The 14,488-nt window shown below is 44.0% G+C and overlaps 1 protein-coding gene across 3 annotated transcripts in view; it reads left to right on the forward strand.

Annotated features, from left to right (window-relative positions):
• The window catches only part of LOC135912932 (uncharacterized), a 41,741-nt gene that overhangs the window by 8,194 nt on the left and 19,059 nt on the right, over positions 1–14,488 (forward strand). For all 3 annotated transcript variants that reach the window (XR_011508024.1, XM_065445550.2, XM_065445549.2), the window contains exons 6-11: positions 2,302–2,421; positions 5,735–5,854; positions 6,421–6,640; positions 8,408–8,573; positions 11,965–12,071; positions 13,169–13,313. Coding sequence is in view for 2 of the 3 variants with exons in the window: in XM_065445550.2 (XP_065301622.1) it covers positions 2,302–2,421; positions 5,735–5,854; positions 6,421–6,640; positions 8,408–8,573; positions 11,965–12,071; positions 13,169–13,313 (878 nt within the window). In the remaining variant the exon portion in view is untranslated. The remainder of the gene's footprint in view (positions 1–2,301; positions 2,422–5,734; positions 5,855–6,420; positions 6,641–8,407; positions 8,574–11,964; positions 12,072–13,168; positions 13,314–14,488) is intronic.

The raw sequence follows: 14,488 nt of genomic DNA on the forward strand, positions 1-14,488 counted from the left end.
GGGTGTCCTCCATGTTCGACAACACTAGTTCTTATGTTGTCAAGCATAACTTAAGCCAATTTGGTTAAACTAGTCAAACGACGTAGGTTAGCACAACGTGCGTACTTCGCAGAAATCAATAACGCGTACGGAACATGCGCAGTGAGGCCAAAACTATTTCTTTACATACGTAATGCACTTACGTTGGGTTGGAAATGCTTTTGTACAACTCTCAATTAAGCGCAGTCCACCGCCAATGCACATCGAGTAATCCGAAGTGAAGTGCATGCCCCTGGTATGAAAACCAGAAATGTTTGAATAAAGCAATAGTTCGGATAAAACGATATCTGTAACGAGCGTGTAACAATATTTGCCGAGTTCGGCGTACGTACTTATTGTTAACGTAAGCCAAGAAGCAGCGTTGTGAAACATGTCGTCATCCATGGCTGCCTCTTCAGTGGGAATACACGATGTTGCTACGCGCTGGTTGTCGCTCATCGCCGAATATTGTGAATAAATCTTCCACCTTCCCTCAACGTACTTGAGTCGCAAGTTACGAATGGCTGGCAGACCCAATTTCCAAGATCGTTCGCAGCAATCCTGGCTTCCACAAGCCTCAAGAGGCGCCTTGGCATGCAAACGCCACATTGGGCCTAATGAATTGTTTTGTCTTCAACGGCCTTGAAACCATGGGTAGGTTTGACAGTTAAAGTAGACATGTTGAATAAACGCACACCACAATGCCTTGCTTTGCTGTCGTGTTGAATATTCGTGAAACCGTGTGAGCTATTGTAAGAATTTATTCAGCCACAAAAAAAAGTTGAGAGCAAACACATTTTGCGCTAGGCTCACAAGAACTATATAAGACGACATTTTAATTACTCGGTGCTACGCTAATTATTAAACAGATTTAGGATATCATACGCAAACAAAATTTGCAAACAAATACGTATTTGCTTATGTAGAGACATTGGATGCACTGTATATCGTCCGTAATTTAACAGGATCCACGCTATACGAAAGTGGACTCTTCTCATAAAAGTGCGATTGAAATAATATTGTTGCACGTGGTACCCCTGGCACACGTGCTTATGCACATAAATAATTGGTGAAGGAGCCAAAGATCCTTCGGATAACAAGACGTGAGCGAGTGCTATCATTACATATTTATTTTTATCGCAAATAAAATTCCAACTGATGGCACATCTCTAAGGCTCATATGACACACAAACAGCTTCAGACAAGATTCTTCACAAACCAGTAAAAACCCTAGGGATAACTTGCCGCAGGAGATAAAAAATGACTTGCACGGATAGCGTCGTCTGTTGCCTTCGGTGCAGTATCACTTATTTCTCTATTTACCTATTATAGCTGCACTCATGCTATCACGGATCGTGAATGAATAGCGTTGTAGTCCTTCGCTTCCTCGCAATTCCATTGAGCCACAATTTTTGGGCAAGTCCCTAAGCCAATTTCCAACATTGTTTGGCAAGCTGCTATGAAAGCGATGCATTAGGTTCCAATGGATTGCCTCGGCTTGGACATAAACGATACAAACACCAGATGGCACAAGGTCCAGTTACGTTCTCTTCGCGCTGGTGTTCCCGTATGGTAAGCCAAGATTCTTCAGATCACGCGAATGTTTGGGTCCCGCGAAGTGCTTGCAAGGCTCCTCGTTCGCTATTGCGAACGTCTCCGTTGTTCCACGCTCGGAACTTGACGCGGTGCCCAGCCATAGTGTAGCAACATATTGGGTGCGTGAGTATGCGCTACCTGCGGGAACATCGCGGAAAGCGTTTCACAGAGACAGATGTTACAGCGATAGCTGTTACAGAGATAGTTGTTAGAGCGATAGCTGTTTACGGGGCAGCTGGCGAAATCTCGAGACTTCCTGTACGATGACTATTGAGATGACTCTGCTGGAATCGCAGCTCAAAGGAGGGAGAAATGCACAGTAAAATAACACCGCGATCCGGGCCGCTTCAGCTTAATGTATTTATGCCTTCAGAGATTCAGTGGTTTGTTGCCTTTAACTGGCGGCTCTCAATAGTTAGGACAACATTGCCGAAAGGCAACAAAAAAGTTAGCCTGTATTACTGCAAATGTTTCTTCGACCAAGTGGTATCCTGGCAGAAAAAGAACCGAAGGAGAAAAAAGAAGAACGGGTCGAGTTTTTGAGAACGGTGAATAATATCAAAGCTTCATTTATTGAGCGTTTCTGTTGATCACTTTTGCTAAGGGCGGTTTCGAGTGGCCATTAAGGTTCATTTGGTGAATGTGAACTTGAACGTTGGATTCGTTCTCTCGCGGTCGTTATTGCAGTAACGGGTGATGGAACCGACTACGACGACGAGGTGCTAAGTGGCGGCAGCGTTCGCAGTGGCCAAGGAGACGTCGTCACTCAGGTCGTCTACAGAGTGAACACACCGTCGACCCCAACCGGTAAGCGCATCTTCTCTGCTCCCAAAAGAATGAAAATCCCAAAAGAATGAAAAAAAAAAACTCGCAAGATTCCTTGAAGTGGCCATGATCTAGGCAGACAAGCGCGCAGAAAACATAATATAGTCAAGAATGTAGCCGAGCTATGATTAAGTGATCGGGAACGGAACCTTACCTCACGAGACTCAACGGCGATTTGAGACAGACGTCCGTTGGATCACTGCGCATTAAATTTTAGCATCGCTGATGACAGAATAAAAATAATAATATTTGGGGTTTTACGTGCCAAAACCACTTTCTGATTATGAGGCACGCCGTAGTGGAGGACTCCGGAAATTTTGACCACCTGGGGTTCTTTATCGTGCACCTAAATCTAAGCACACGGGTGTTTTCGCATTTCGCCCCCATCGAAATGCGGCCGCCGTGGCCGGGATTCGATCCCGCGACCTCGTGCTCAGCAGCCGAACACCATAGCCACTGAGCAACCACGGCGGGTCTGATGACAGAAATATGAAATGTAACATACTACTGGTTTTGTTTATTTACAACGAACAATTATTTTTGCAAAATCGGGATGGTATATAAGTTTTCGTAGCACAAGCATCTAACGCGTAAATTGATTTCAAGAGTAGCGATGGAGTAACCAGGCATTGATGGAGCAGCACCGTATCTGAGCAGCTTTGCCGGAAAGCTATCGAGCTGAAAGAAATGACAAATTCACAGTAAATTAACACCGCGATCCATACTATTTGAACTTACTGTATTTAAGCCTTCAGAGATTCGATGGTTTGTTGCCTACAACTGACGGCTCTCAATAGTTAAGACAACATTGCCGAAAGGCAAAAAAAAAGTGAGCGTGTATTAGTACAAACGTTTCTTAGACCGAGTGGTTCCTGGCAGTAAAAGAAACGAAGGAGAAGAAATAAGAACGCTTCGAGGTTTTCAGAGCGGTGAACATCTATCAAAGCTTCATTTATTGAGCGTTTCTCTTGATCACTTTTTATGAGGGTGGTTTCGAGCGGTCATTAAGGTTCCTTTGGTGAATGCGAACTTGGACGTTGGATTCGTTCCCTCGCGGTCGTTATTGTTGGTAAAGATTGTTGGTAAAGGAGGATTTGGCAAACGCTTTCAATGATTATTTTGCACACAGAGACGTTGACCTCAATCATCCCATGCCGCACAATGTGCACATTACTCCAAACGGAAACACAATATTTTTTCAGCCACTCATGCCTTCGGATGTATGTTCTGTGTACCTAAGACTCAAGACATCTCGCAGCTGCGATGCCGATGGTCTTCCGATTCTACCTATAAAATTTGTTATATATAATATAATAATAATAATAATATTTGGGGTTTTACGTGCCAAAACCACTTTCTGATTATGAGGCACGCCGTAGTGGAGGACTCCGGAAATTTTGACCACCTGGGGTTCTTTAACGTGCACCTAAATCTAAGCACACGGGTGTTTTCGCATTTCGCCCCCATCGAAATGCGGCCGCCGTGTATATATAATATAGCCCCTGTTTTGACACATACTTATAATTTGTGCATTTCCACAGGCGTATTTCCAGAATATATGAAGGTTGCTTAGGTAGTAATATTATTTAAAAAGGGTAATAAACTAGATATAAAAAATTATCGCCCGATCTCGATCCTCCCTGTTTTTTCAAAAGGTCTTGAAAAAATTATTCTAAGTCAGTTCTCTTCGTTCTGTGAAAAGTACAAGATATTTTCAAATGCTCAATACGGTTTCCGTAAAAACAGGTCGACTGAATTAGCTCTTCTCGATCAAAAGGAACTTATATTGCATTACTTCGAACATAAGCTATTAACAATAGGCATATTTGTCGACTTTACACAGGCGTTTGATCATATTATTCACAACATTTTATTCTACAATCTAGAGAAATATGGGATTAGAGGCATTCCACTTCAATTATTAAAATCCTATCTTAATAACAGACGCCAGTTTGTTTCTGTAGGCCACAATACATCGTTAACCAAAGAAATACTTTGTGGCGTCCCACAAGGTAGCATTTTGGGCCCGTTGCTGTTTAACTTATATGCTAACGATATTACTCCCATCTACGAAAAAGCGAAATTTATAATTTACGCAGATGACCCAAGTGTTCTCATCTCGTCCGGTTTTTGTACCAATTTAATTAGTATGGCAAATGAATTCTTGCGCAGCCTATCCTATTGGTCCACTGAGAACTGTCTAAATGTAAATACGGCGAAAACAAAGGCGGTAATTTTTCATACCAAAGGCGTGAGTCTTCTTCCTGCAGATCTAACATTAGCGTATAGATCCACAAATATAGAACTCACTCTTTCTGCTAAGGTGTTAGGGATACACTTCACGAGTACCATGCAATGGGACGACCATGTAAGCTTTGTACTCCAAAAACTTAGCCGCATAACTGGTGTTTTAAATCGCTACAGATATACCTTACCCGTCTCTGTGATATTATTAATTTTTAATGCCTTATTCGTGTCTCACATACATTATGGGCATCTTGTATGGGGCACCACAACTGAATGTAACTTGAGTAAATGATTTCGTATGCAGAAGAAAATACGTGTCATCGCTAAATGTACCACTTGCCGCCCATACTGAAAACCTGTTCAAGAAATACAGCATTGCGACAGCCCATAACATCTATAACTGCAGCTTATTACGCGAGTATTACTGTAATACCGAACGTAACAATACTTCTAGAACTTGCAAATCTATCCGTCAATTCATACCGTTATTCAACTTGTACACCTGAAGTCTGGAAGGTTCCGCGCTCTAGAACTAGCTATGGTTGTCAAATGTTGTGTAACAACGTTCCAAGATTACTGAATTTATACGACAGAGCAGGCTTCAATTTACAGGATTTATCAGTGTCAGAATTTAAAACTCTATTGCTTTCACCTCTCTAGAGCACGTTTGTTAATGATCAGTAATGTGTGTTGTGTTCCTATTTTTTGTTTATGTTACCAAGTGTATGTCATTTATTTATTTCAATGCCGCAGTGTGTTTTGCATTGTTATTGTGGAAATATTTCACTGTTCTTTCATATATTGTATAACTGCAATGTTTTATGGCCACTACATAAATGTAATTTATATGGCGCTTGATGTGTTACCCCATGCAGCCATACTGTACCTAAGGGGATGAGGTTACCTCAAGCCGTGTCCGTGCGGCTTTTTTCCCTCACCCACCTCCATTTACCACTACTCTGTACATGTGTGGTGTAAATGGAAATCAATAAATCAAATCAAATCGAACTTGGACGTTGGATTCGTTCTCTCGCGGTCGTTATTGCAGCAACGGGTGGTGGAAACGGCTACGACGACGAAGTGCTAAGTGGTGGCAGCGGCGGCAGTGGTCAAGGAGACGTCGTCACTGAGGTCATCTACACAGCGAAGACACCGTCGACCACAACCGGTAGGCACATCTTCTCTGCCCCCAGTGTCATCGCACGAGGGTTTTCACGTACCCAAAAAAATGAAAAAAAAAACTCGCAAGATTCCTTGAAGTGGCCATGATCAAGGCAGACAAGCGCGCAGAAAACATAATATAGTCAATAATGTAGCCGAGCTGTGATCGGGAACGGAACCTTACCTCACGAGACTCAATGACGATTTGAGAGAAACCTCCGTTGGATGATTGCGTAGTAAATTTCAGCATCGCTGATGACAGAAATATGAAATGTAACATACTACTGGTTTTGTTTATTTACAACGAACAATTATTTTTGTAAAATCAGGATGTTATATAAGTTTTCGTGGCACAAGCATCTAATGCGTAAATTTATTTCAAGAGTAGCGATAGAGTAACCAGGCATCGGTGGAGCATGAGCAGCTTTGCCGGAAAGCTATCGCTTCACTTCGGCCACTGTCCTCCTATGATCTGGGCCCATTCCCTTTTTCGCTTTTGTAAACCATAGATCGGCTTTCCTGATTTCCGCAGAGCGGATTCACCTGACTTGTCATCAACGTCGGCTGTTACAGTTGACGGCCGATCATTGGCGGTGTGCACCGTGGTGGATGGTCCAGAACCTTTGTACTTCCCGGACGACGGCCTCTGCGACTTCGTGTTTTTCGACTCGCTGGGAGTGTCTCCCGAAAACAACGATTTCGCGGTCGAGCGACAGAGTTCCGCCGTGCATAGCTTCGTCAAACAGGGACAAGCTGGCCAACGAACACGATACGGCATGTCCGTGTCCTTCAGGTGAGCAGCTCGCACTATACACATTGTGTACGTGCACATATATGGCAGCACCGGCGGTACGATATTCTCACTGAAATGTCCCTTCACTGGGCAGGTTCTCGTCGCCTTGTTCGGCGTACGCTGTAACATGCTCACACGCTTTCTTCCTGTGAACGCGCAGATGGTATCGTTGTAAGGAACATGCTAAACGTACAACGGCATGACAACCAAAAGGTAATAACGCACAGCTAAAAATTCCAACCGACAAATATACTGTTACTTCATAGTAATCGCACGATTACTTCGCACGATTACTTCGCACGATTACTTCGCACACTCGCGACGTGTGTCAGAGCTTGATGTTTTTTCCGGTCAGTTTGGTGTATCCGAGGTAATCATTCTCGCAGTATCACGCTTGCTGAGTGGTATCGCGAAGAGCTTCCTGTTTCCGCCGAATCGGTTCTGGCATGTGAAGGTAGAGTGCAGGTCACGACGACTGTAGGAACATCACGAACACATTAACACCGCGGCAAGAACGACCACGGTTGTTATCGTCATGAAATATTAAAGCCACGACGGGCGCAACCAGCGCCGTGCAAAACACTAATGAACACACCACACCTGCCCGTTCACAATTTCGCCGCGAAAATGGCGACGCAGCGAGAGAGTGAACAAGCGAAGACCGCGCGCCCTTCCCACGTGACGCCAGCTGGCCAATAGGGGTGCCACGGATCGTGGAGAAGGGAAAAATATGGAGTGTAGACAGACTTTTCACCGAGATGTCTCTTTCTTTTCTTTTTTGAGGGCGTTGTTCTTTTACGAAGTTTGGCCGGCGGGGAAGGGTGGCTTTGGCTAAAGCAAAATCATAACTCCTTGTCCTAGCATTGCCGTACGCGACACGGTACTGTGGTTTATTCCTTGACGAGACGGCTAACTTCTGCCTCCAAACTTTCCTTAAACTTCATGCGTCGCGATATTGCACCTCCGTGCGAAATTTGAGAGCGAACGAGCCAGCGCTGGAGTAGGGCGTGTCACGTATACCTGTCATTCAGCATTAAACGCAGCATTCAATATGTAGGGTGCGTTACACTCGCGTGTCAACTTCGACTGTGACGTGTGATCGCTTCGTAAAAAGAAACTCGGTGTTTCATCTCATATTTATCACACAAGCACGGTCATTTGCTAATGAGCGAATTCCGCGCTTTTATTGCGATAGCCAATTGCATCGACACTCTAGGCGCATTTCTGCCGTCGCCGTCGCCCGTGATGTTCGGTATAAAGTTGAAATGCGATAACACCGTAGCCATGCGTCGTATGCTGAAGGTACGACTGAAAGAGTGCGAGGAAGAGCCGAGGACGGTGGTTTTTTTTCAGCGGTGCGTATGTGTCAATTCTCGATCTGTATGTCCCAGTGTTACGGCAATAAACCGGTAATAAAGCCCACATAACTGCAGCATTTCTTCGAACGCAAGGGGTAAAAGCTCGCTGTTCTGATACATTATGCGTAATCCGTAAAGAAGACGAATTTCAACAGGTTGCTGTAGCTTATCTTGGCGATAATCGGCACCAGAATACTCTTTCCCTCAACAGTGGCCTACGCTTTACGTCACGTACAGCCATGGTTGCCGGATTTCACCTGCAAACATTCTCGCGGAATTCGATCCTGTGCGTTGTAGCGAGTTCTGCAGACACACTTTTCTAGGTGCTTGCAGTAATAACTACGTGCTCCTATCTACGCGATGAGTGTAATAATGTAAATTTAAGGAAGAACATCCCCTTCTATCGCAGCGATGCTCACAACTTCAGTGATGCCTTCCGCACACCCAAGGGTAAGGCGGATTACGAGAGCTACTGGACATACAGCGTCTACGACTGGGGCTTTCTCTCCATCGACGAGCTCCAGGTCGAAGCGAGGCCGTCCGCCGATATCATCTTAGCGTTGACCACCCTCAAGGTGAGCGCTTAGGTGAAAAGCTTTTCATTTATTTTGCTGTCTGTCTGTCTGTCTGTCTGTCTGTCTGTCTGTCTGTCTGTCTGTCTGTCTGTCTGTCTGTCTGTCTGTCTGTCTGTCTGTCTGTCTGTCTGTCTGTCTGTCTGTCTGTCTGTCTGTCTGTCTGTCTGTCTGTCTGTCTGTCTGTCTGTCTGTCTGTCTGTCTGTCTGTCTGTCTGTCTGTCTGTCTGTCTGTCTGTCTGTCTGTCTGTCTGTCTGTCTGTCTGTCTGTCTGTCTGTCTGTCTGTCTGTCTGTCTGTCTGTCTGTCTGTCTGTCTGTCTGTCTGTCTGTCTGTCTGTCTGTCTGTCTGTCTGTCTGTCTGTCTGTCTGTCTGTCTGTCTGTCTGTCTGTCTGTCTGTCTGTCTGTCTGTCTGTCTGTCTGTCTGTCTGTCTGTCTGTCTGTCTGTCTGTCTGTCTGTCTGTCTGTCTGTCTGTCTGTCTGTCTGTCTGTCTGTCTGTCTGTCTGTCTGTCTGTCTGTCTGTCTGTCTGTCTGTCTGTCTGTCTGTCTGTCTGTCTGTCTGTCTGTCTGTCTGTCTGTCTGTCTGTCTGTCTGTCTGTCTGTCTGTCTGTCTGTCTGTCTGTCTGTCTGTCTGTCTGTCTGTCTGTCTGTCTGTCTGTCTGTCTGTCTGTCTGTCTGTCTGTCTGTCTGTCTGTCTGTCTGTCTGTCTGTCTGTCTGTCTGTCTGTCTGTCTGTCTGTCTGTCTGTCTGTCTGTCTGTCTGTCTGTCTGTCTGTCTGTCTGTCTGTCTGTCTGTCTGTCTGTCTGTCTGTCTGTCTGTCTGTCTGTCTGTCTGTCTGTCTGTCTGTCTGTCTGTCTGTCTGTCTGTCTGTCTGTCTGTCTGTCTGTCTGTCTGTCTGTCTGTCTGTCTGTCTGTCTGTCTGTCTGTCTGTCTGTCTGTCTGTCTGTCTGTCTGTCTGTCTGTCTGTCTGTCTGTCTGTCTGTCTGTCTGTCTGTCTGTCTGTCTGTCTGTCTGTCTGTCTGTCTGTCTGTCTGTCTGTCTGTCTGTCTGTCTGTCTGTCTGTCTGTCTGTCTGTCTGTCTGTCTGTCTGTCTGTCTGTCTGTCTGTCTGTCTGTCTGTCTGTCTGTCTGTCTGTCTGTCTGTCTGTCTGTCTGTCTGTCTGTCTGTCTGTCTGTCTGTCTGTCTGTCTGTCTGTCTGTCTGTCTGTCTGTCTGTCTGTCTGTCTGTCTGTCTGTCTGTCTGTCTGTCTGTCTGTCTGTCTGTCTGTCTGTCTGTCTGTCTGTCTGTCTGTCTGTCTGTCTGTCTGTCTGTCTGTCTGTCTGTCTGTCTGTCTGTCTGTCTGTCTGTCTGTCTGTCTGTCTGTCTGTCTGTCTGTCTGTCTGTCTGTCTGTCTGTCTGTCTGTCTGTCTGTCTGTCTGTCTGTCTGTCTGTCTGTCTGTCTGTCTGTCTGTCTGTCTGTCTGTCTGTCTGTCTGTCTGTCTGTCTGTCTGTCTGTCTGTCTGTCTGTCTGTCTGTCTGTCTGTCTGTCTGTCTGTCTGTCTGTCTGTCTGTCTGTCTGTTCTTTTGTCACCTTTGTGGCAAAAGAACAAACAATATTTCATCTATTTATCGACATACCTTTTCCTATCCTGACGTCTGTTGTTTCTACCGATTTTATTGTTTCTCTAGCTTCTCTTTTCTCACGTTTTCGCCCTTTGTTCCTTCCTTTCTTTCTTTAGCGCTACAGCGCTGTGCCTCTACAGTGCCACACGAGCTCCCATGTTTACTGTCACAAAGCTTTTGACTGCATGTTGCTTTCTAGGACAATATATAAAACATGCATCGCTATATTCAGACACGTAGCCAGTGGCTGTATGGAAAAAAGCAAGCCCCGCAGGGAACGCGTTCGTTAGAGCAGTTTCTGCCTCAAGCATAACGCAAATTAAAAACACACACACAAAGTACATACATACATACCGGTAAACTATAAGTAGCCTACGATGAAACCAACGATACATAACAGAAAATACTGCTCAATACAAAAACGTTGCAAAATACAGGCTGCCATATAAAAGAGCCAAAACTAAGGCAGAAAGCATCTTCGAGCCACGCTATTTATATTTCGCGCCTAACTTGTCGAGTGTGAGACGTGGTAGCGTCACCTGTGCTACAGGAACAATAAACACGAGTATAACATCGGCTTTCGCTAGTAAATTGCCATCTTGGAAAACCAATACAGCTACGTGGGCCAGCCCCCCCCCCCCTTCCCCCCCAAAGAAGAATTAAAAGAAAGAAGCGCACAAGCGAAATGCTAGTGGCGACGATACCGTCAGCTTCCTGCACCGAGCGGCCCCCAATCTCTGAGGTAACGTTGTGACAATGTTGGGAACTTTGGAAGCTTCCGGTCGGGTCCGCTTGGTCGGCTTTCATTTGAGGAGGACTGCAACCCAAGCGGATAAGTTGCGACTGTAGTGTACTAGAATAATGTACACTTTTCATTCATGTACACATAGAATGTGTACATTATTCTAGTACACTATAGTTGCGACTTTCGGCGCCAAAACGACCAACATAGAGAAAATACAAAATAGCGGCGCTGGGGATCGGTGCGAAATTCAGGAAACGTTTGGTCTCTACTTCTGTAAAAAATCGATCCTTTTCGACCAAGTGAATGAAAACGCATTTTTTTTCTGCCAGAAGATTTCAGCCCTGCTTCCTACCGTGAGGAATGTCTTCTCTGTGCGTGTAATTAGAGGCACTCGTGAAGGCTTGTACCGACTTGAGTAACCTCTGTGGACACCTCAGCAGCCTTAAAAAGCTTCAAATTCAAGTCTAGATACGTGCGCGGAAAAATTGCGCTTATAGGTGGACAGAAAAAAAAAGGCAGTGCCTTGCTAGGCTTTCTCTACCATAGTAGTTATTTCCGTTCAGCAGACGATGCAAGACAACAGTCATTTACCAATTACATAAACAGGAACATATGCAAATGCAATAAAAGAAAACGGTTGTAGAGTGCAGGTCACGTATACAAGCTTAAGAAAATATAAATATATAATGAGAACGCGATGGCTGCCCTGTAAATGCGCGAATAATAATCGTTTGAGTAAATAAAGCATGCTAGCAGCGCCATAGTTGAAACATTTTTTTTAGAAAATCCCTCGAGCTCTCTTTTCATCTCTCTTTTTTCTATTGACTTAGATTAGTTTCTTACGACTTTCTATGGACGTTCATTAGTGTTCAGAGCATCGGTTAGTTCACAAATATTGCTTTGATACCGGCGTTTCTATTTGGAAATATTTCAATGTATTCAGGAGCTTGCTCTCGCATGACGATCTGCTCGTTGAATGCTTACCTGGAGTTTTGCGCAGATGTGCTAAACTTTCATTGTTTTTTTTTTTGCTTCGTTTCACCTCAGGAGATGCAAGAATACGCAGTGTCAAAGAATGTCCAGCGGCCCTGCACGTTTTTGGGAATCTACCCGAGGCAGGAGCGAGTCTGCGCCGAAGTTTCGGATTATATCAAGTAAGGGTGGCTGCCATCTTGTACGCGACTATGGATACGCGGGCCGGAAGCGTAATGACAAGAGTTTTCGGGCACTTGAATGTTGTCACTCACTGCGCTTGGCTTCTTATCGAACTCAACATAAGATGCCCGGAAAGTGGAGGCGCACTTTCCGGCTGCACAACTCCAGTGCGTCCTCTGCGATTGTGTGAGTTATGAGGCTTTTTCTGCCTCGTGTGCTATAAACTTAGACGAACGTATCGTTCGTCGCAGTTGACGCAAGTTTACCTGCATGCATTTCCAGTAAAGTATAAGGAAGCAGAAGTTATTACATATACTGGATGGTTTTCTTACACCTTAAAAACCTTACAAAAGAATTCGGGAAAAAAGAAAAAGGCAGGACCAAATGATGTTCGAAATTTCTTTACAAGTCTCTAGTCCGCGATAAAGGAACAGAAACCAGGTCGCTTACATGTGTATTCGACACCGCTTAATGCATGCGGTCATGCAATGCAACAGTGTTTTCAACTTGCATCTCGTACAAGTTTGTTGTTTGTATTTGTGCTTGTTCGTTGTGTCATTGTCCTAAACAAAAAGTGAGCGTCCCTTCCAAAGCTCAATTTTCGTGTCGTAAACTAAGAAATGTATTGCGACAACGAGCTCTGTCTCTACTAAATGTATCACGCACGTAGCCTTTCCAAGTTGTTTGGATATTTTATAGAAACGACAGAGATCTGGTACTCTACGATTCTATTGAATATCTCTGTGCAAATTTGTTTAGAAGGCTTATTAGTGTACTGACCGTAAGAAGCATCTGGCCTGCCACTTTCCCTCTTTGTCTTCTATTTTTTTAATGAATGTGTCTACTGAATTCACGCTGGAATCCAACTAATAAATTTATGAATCGCAACAGCCCACACAATATAATGTTGTCAGCGACTTCCCTTATACACATCCTATAAGCTTGATAAATCTACAGAAAAAAAGTTTTGCGAAAAGGCGCAGCGTTTTGCGAGCAGTCTACTGATAGGATACAATAGCACATATAGGCTGTCTATCCATATACATATCCGCAACATCCGCCCCCCCCCCCTCCGCCACTCTCTTCCGCTTCGCAGGAACATCTTCACTCCGACTGGTGTTGTTGTCTTGGGGCACCTGTCTTACAGCGACAACACCAGGTCCGATTGCGTCATCATGCCACCTGTGAACTTTGTCGACCCACGCGCTCAGAAACCCGGCATCGGCTACGGTCACCGCATGGTAAGCCGCGCACCAAGCAGCGGGACACGCGGTGTTTTCGCATCTTAGCATCACAATCAATCAATCAATCAATCAATCAATCAATCAATCAATCAATCAATCAATCAATCAATCAATTTTTATTACATAAAAATAATATACAGATAGAAATATACAGAAGGAGGTCCCATAGTTAAAACTGAATTGGGACCTCCTGTTCATCGTTAACATAAAAGTTCATTTAGTAAGCAACAACAGCTCAATTCGTACAATTCCAGTAATAATAAATAATGACATACAAATCTAAGTAGATGAAGTCATTAATATACAATATAACGACAGTAAGCAATATTTCGAAACTAGATAAAACGAAAGTAAAAAGGAAGAAAGAGAAAAAAAATTAAAGAAAAAGAAACTAATTACTTGTTGCAGTACATAACACTGACAGGTATAAAACCAAAATCAGATTATATAATGCATAGTGTCACTTACATATCACATAACAGAAAATTTTTCAGTTCATCATAAAGTCGATGGGGTTTCAGGAGTTTTATTATAAATGATAATGTATTCCACGATGATATGGCTGCAAAGTGAACTGTCTGTTTCCCATAATTAGCACGCGCTTTGGCCAGAATGAAGTTATTATGCAGCGCAAAACGAGTTGAGTTAGTGCTTGTTAGAGATGATATAGGAATTAGCGATAATGATATTTCGTCATTTATTATTTTGAAAAGAAGAGTGGCAAGGCTGTACTTGACAAGAGCTTCAACGTCTAGAATTTTATTGGCTTGTAGTAACTGTTTAGCATTGGCGGTGTGTGGATTCGACGTGATTATTCTAATTGCCTGGTTTTGGATGGTTTGTATGGGCTTTAGGTGAGCAGTGTACGTGTTACCCCAGGAGGTTATGCAGCAGTTAATGTGAGAGTGTACAAACGCGAAATAGAGTGAGAGCAACACAGGTCGTGAAAAGAAAATGGGCGCGCCCTGAAGAGAATGCGTATTCCATGTGATAACTTCTTTTTAATATGCGTTATATGGCGATGAAATTTTAGGTTACAGTCAATAATAACACCTAAGTACGTGCATTCTTCACTTGCTTGTAATAAATGGTCACCAATGGAAATGGGCGGAATGCATAGTGATTATTTTTTCTGGGATGAGAATAAAATAAGTTTACTCTTAGCAGGATTA

The sequence above is a fragment of the Dermacentor albipictus genome, chromosome 8 (assembly GCF_038994185.2).
Source record: "Dermacentor albipictus isolate Rhodes 1998 colony chromosome 8, USDA_Dalb.pri_finalv2, whole genome shotgun sequence".
NCBI lineage: Eukaryota > Metazoa > Arthropoda > Arachnida > Ixodida > Ixodidae > Dermacentor > Dermacentor albipictus.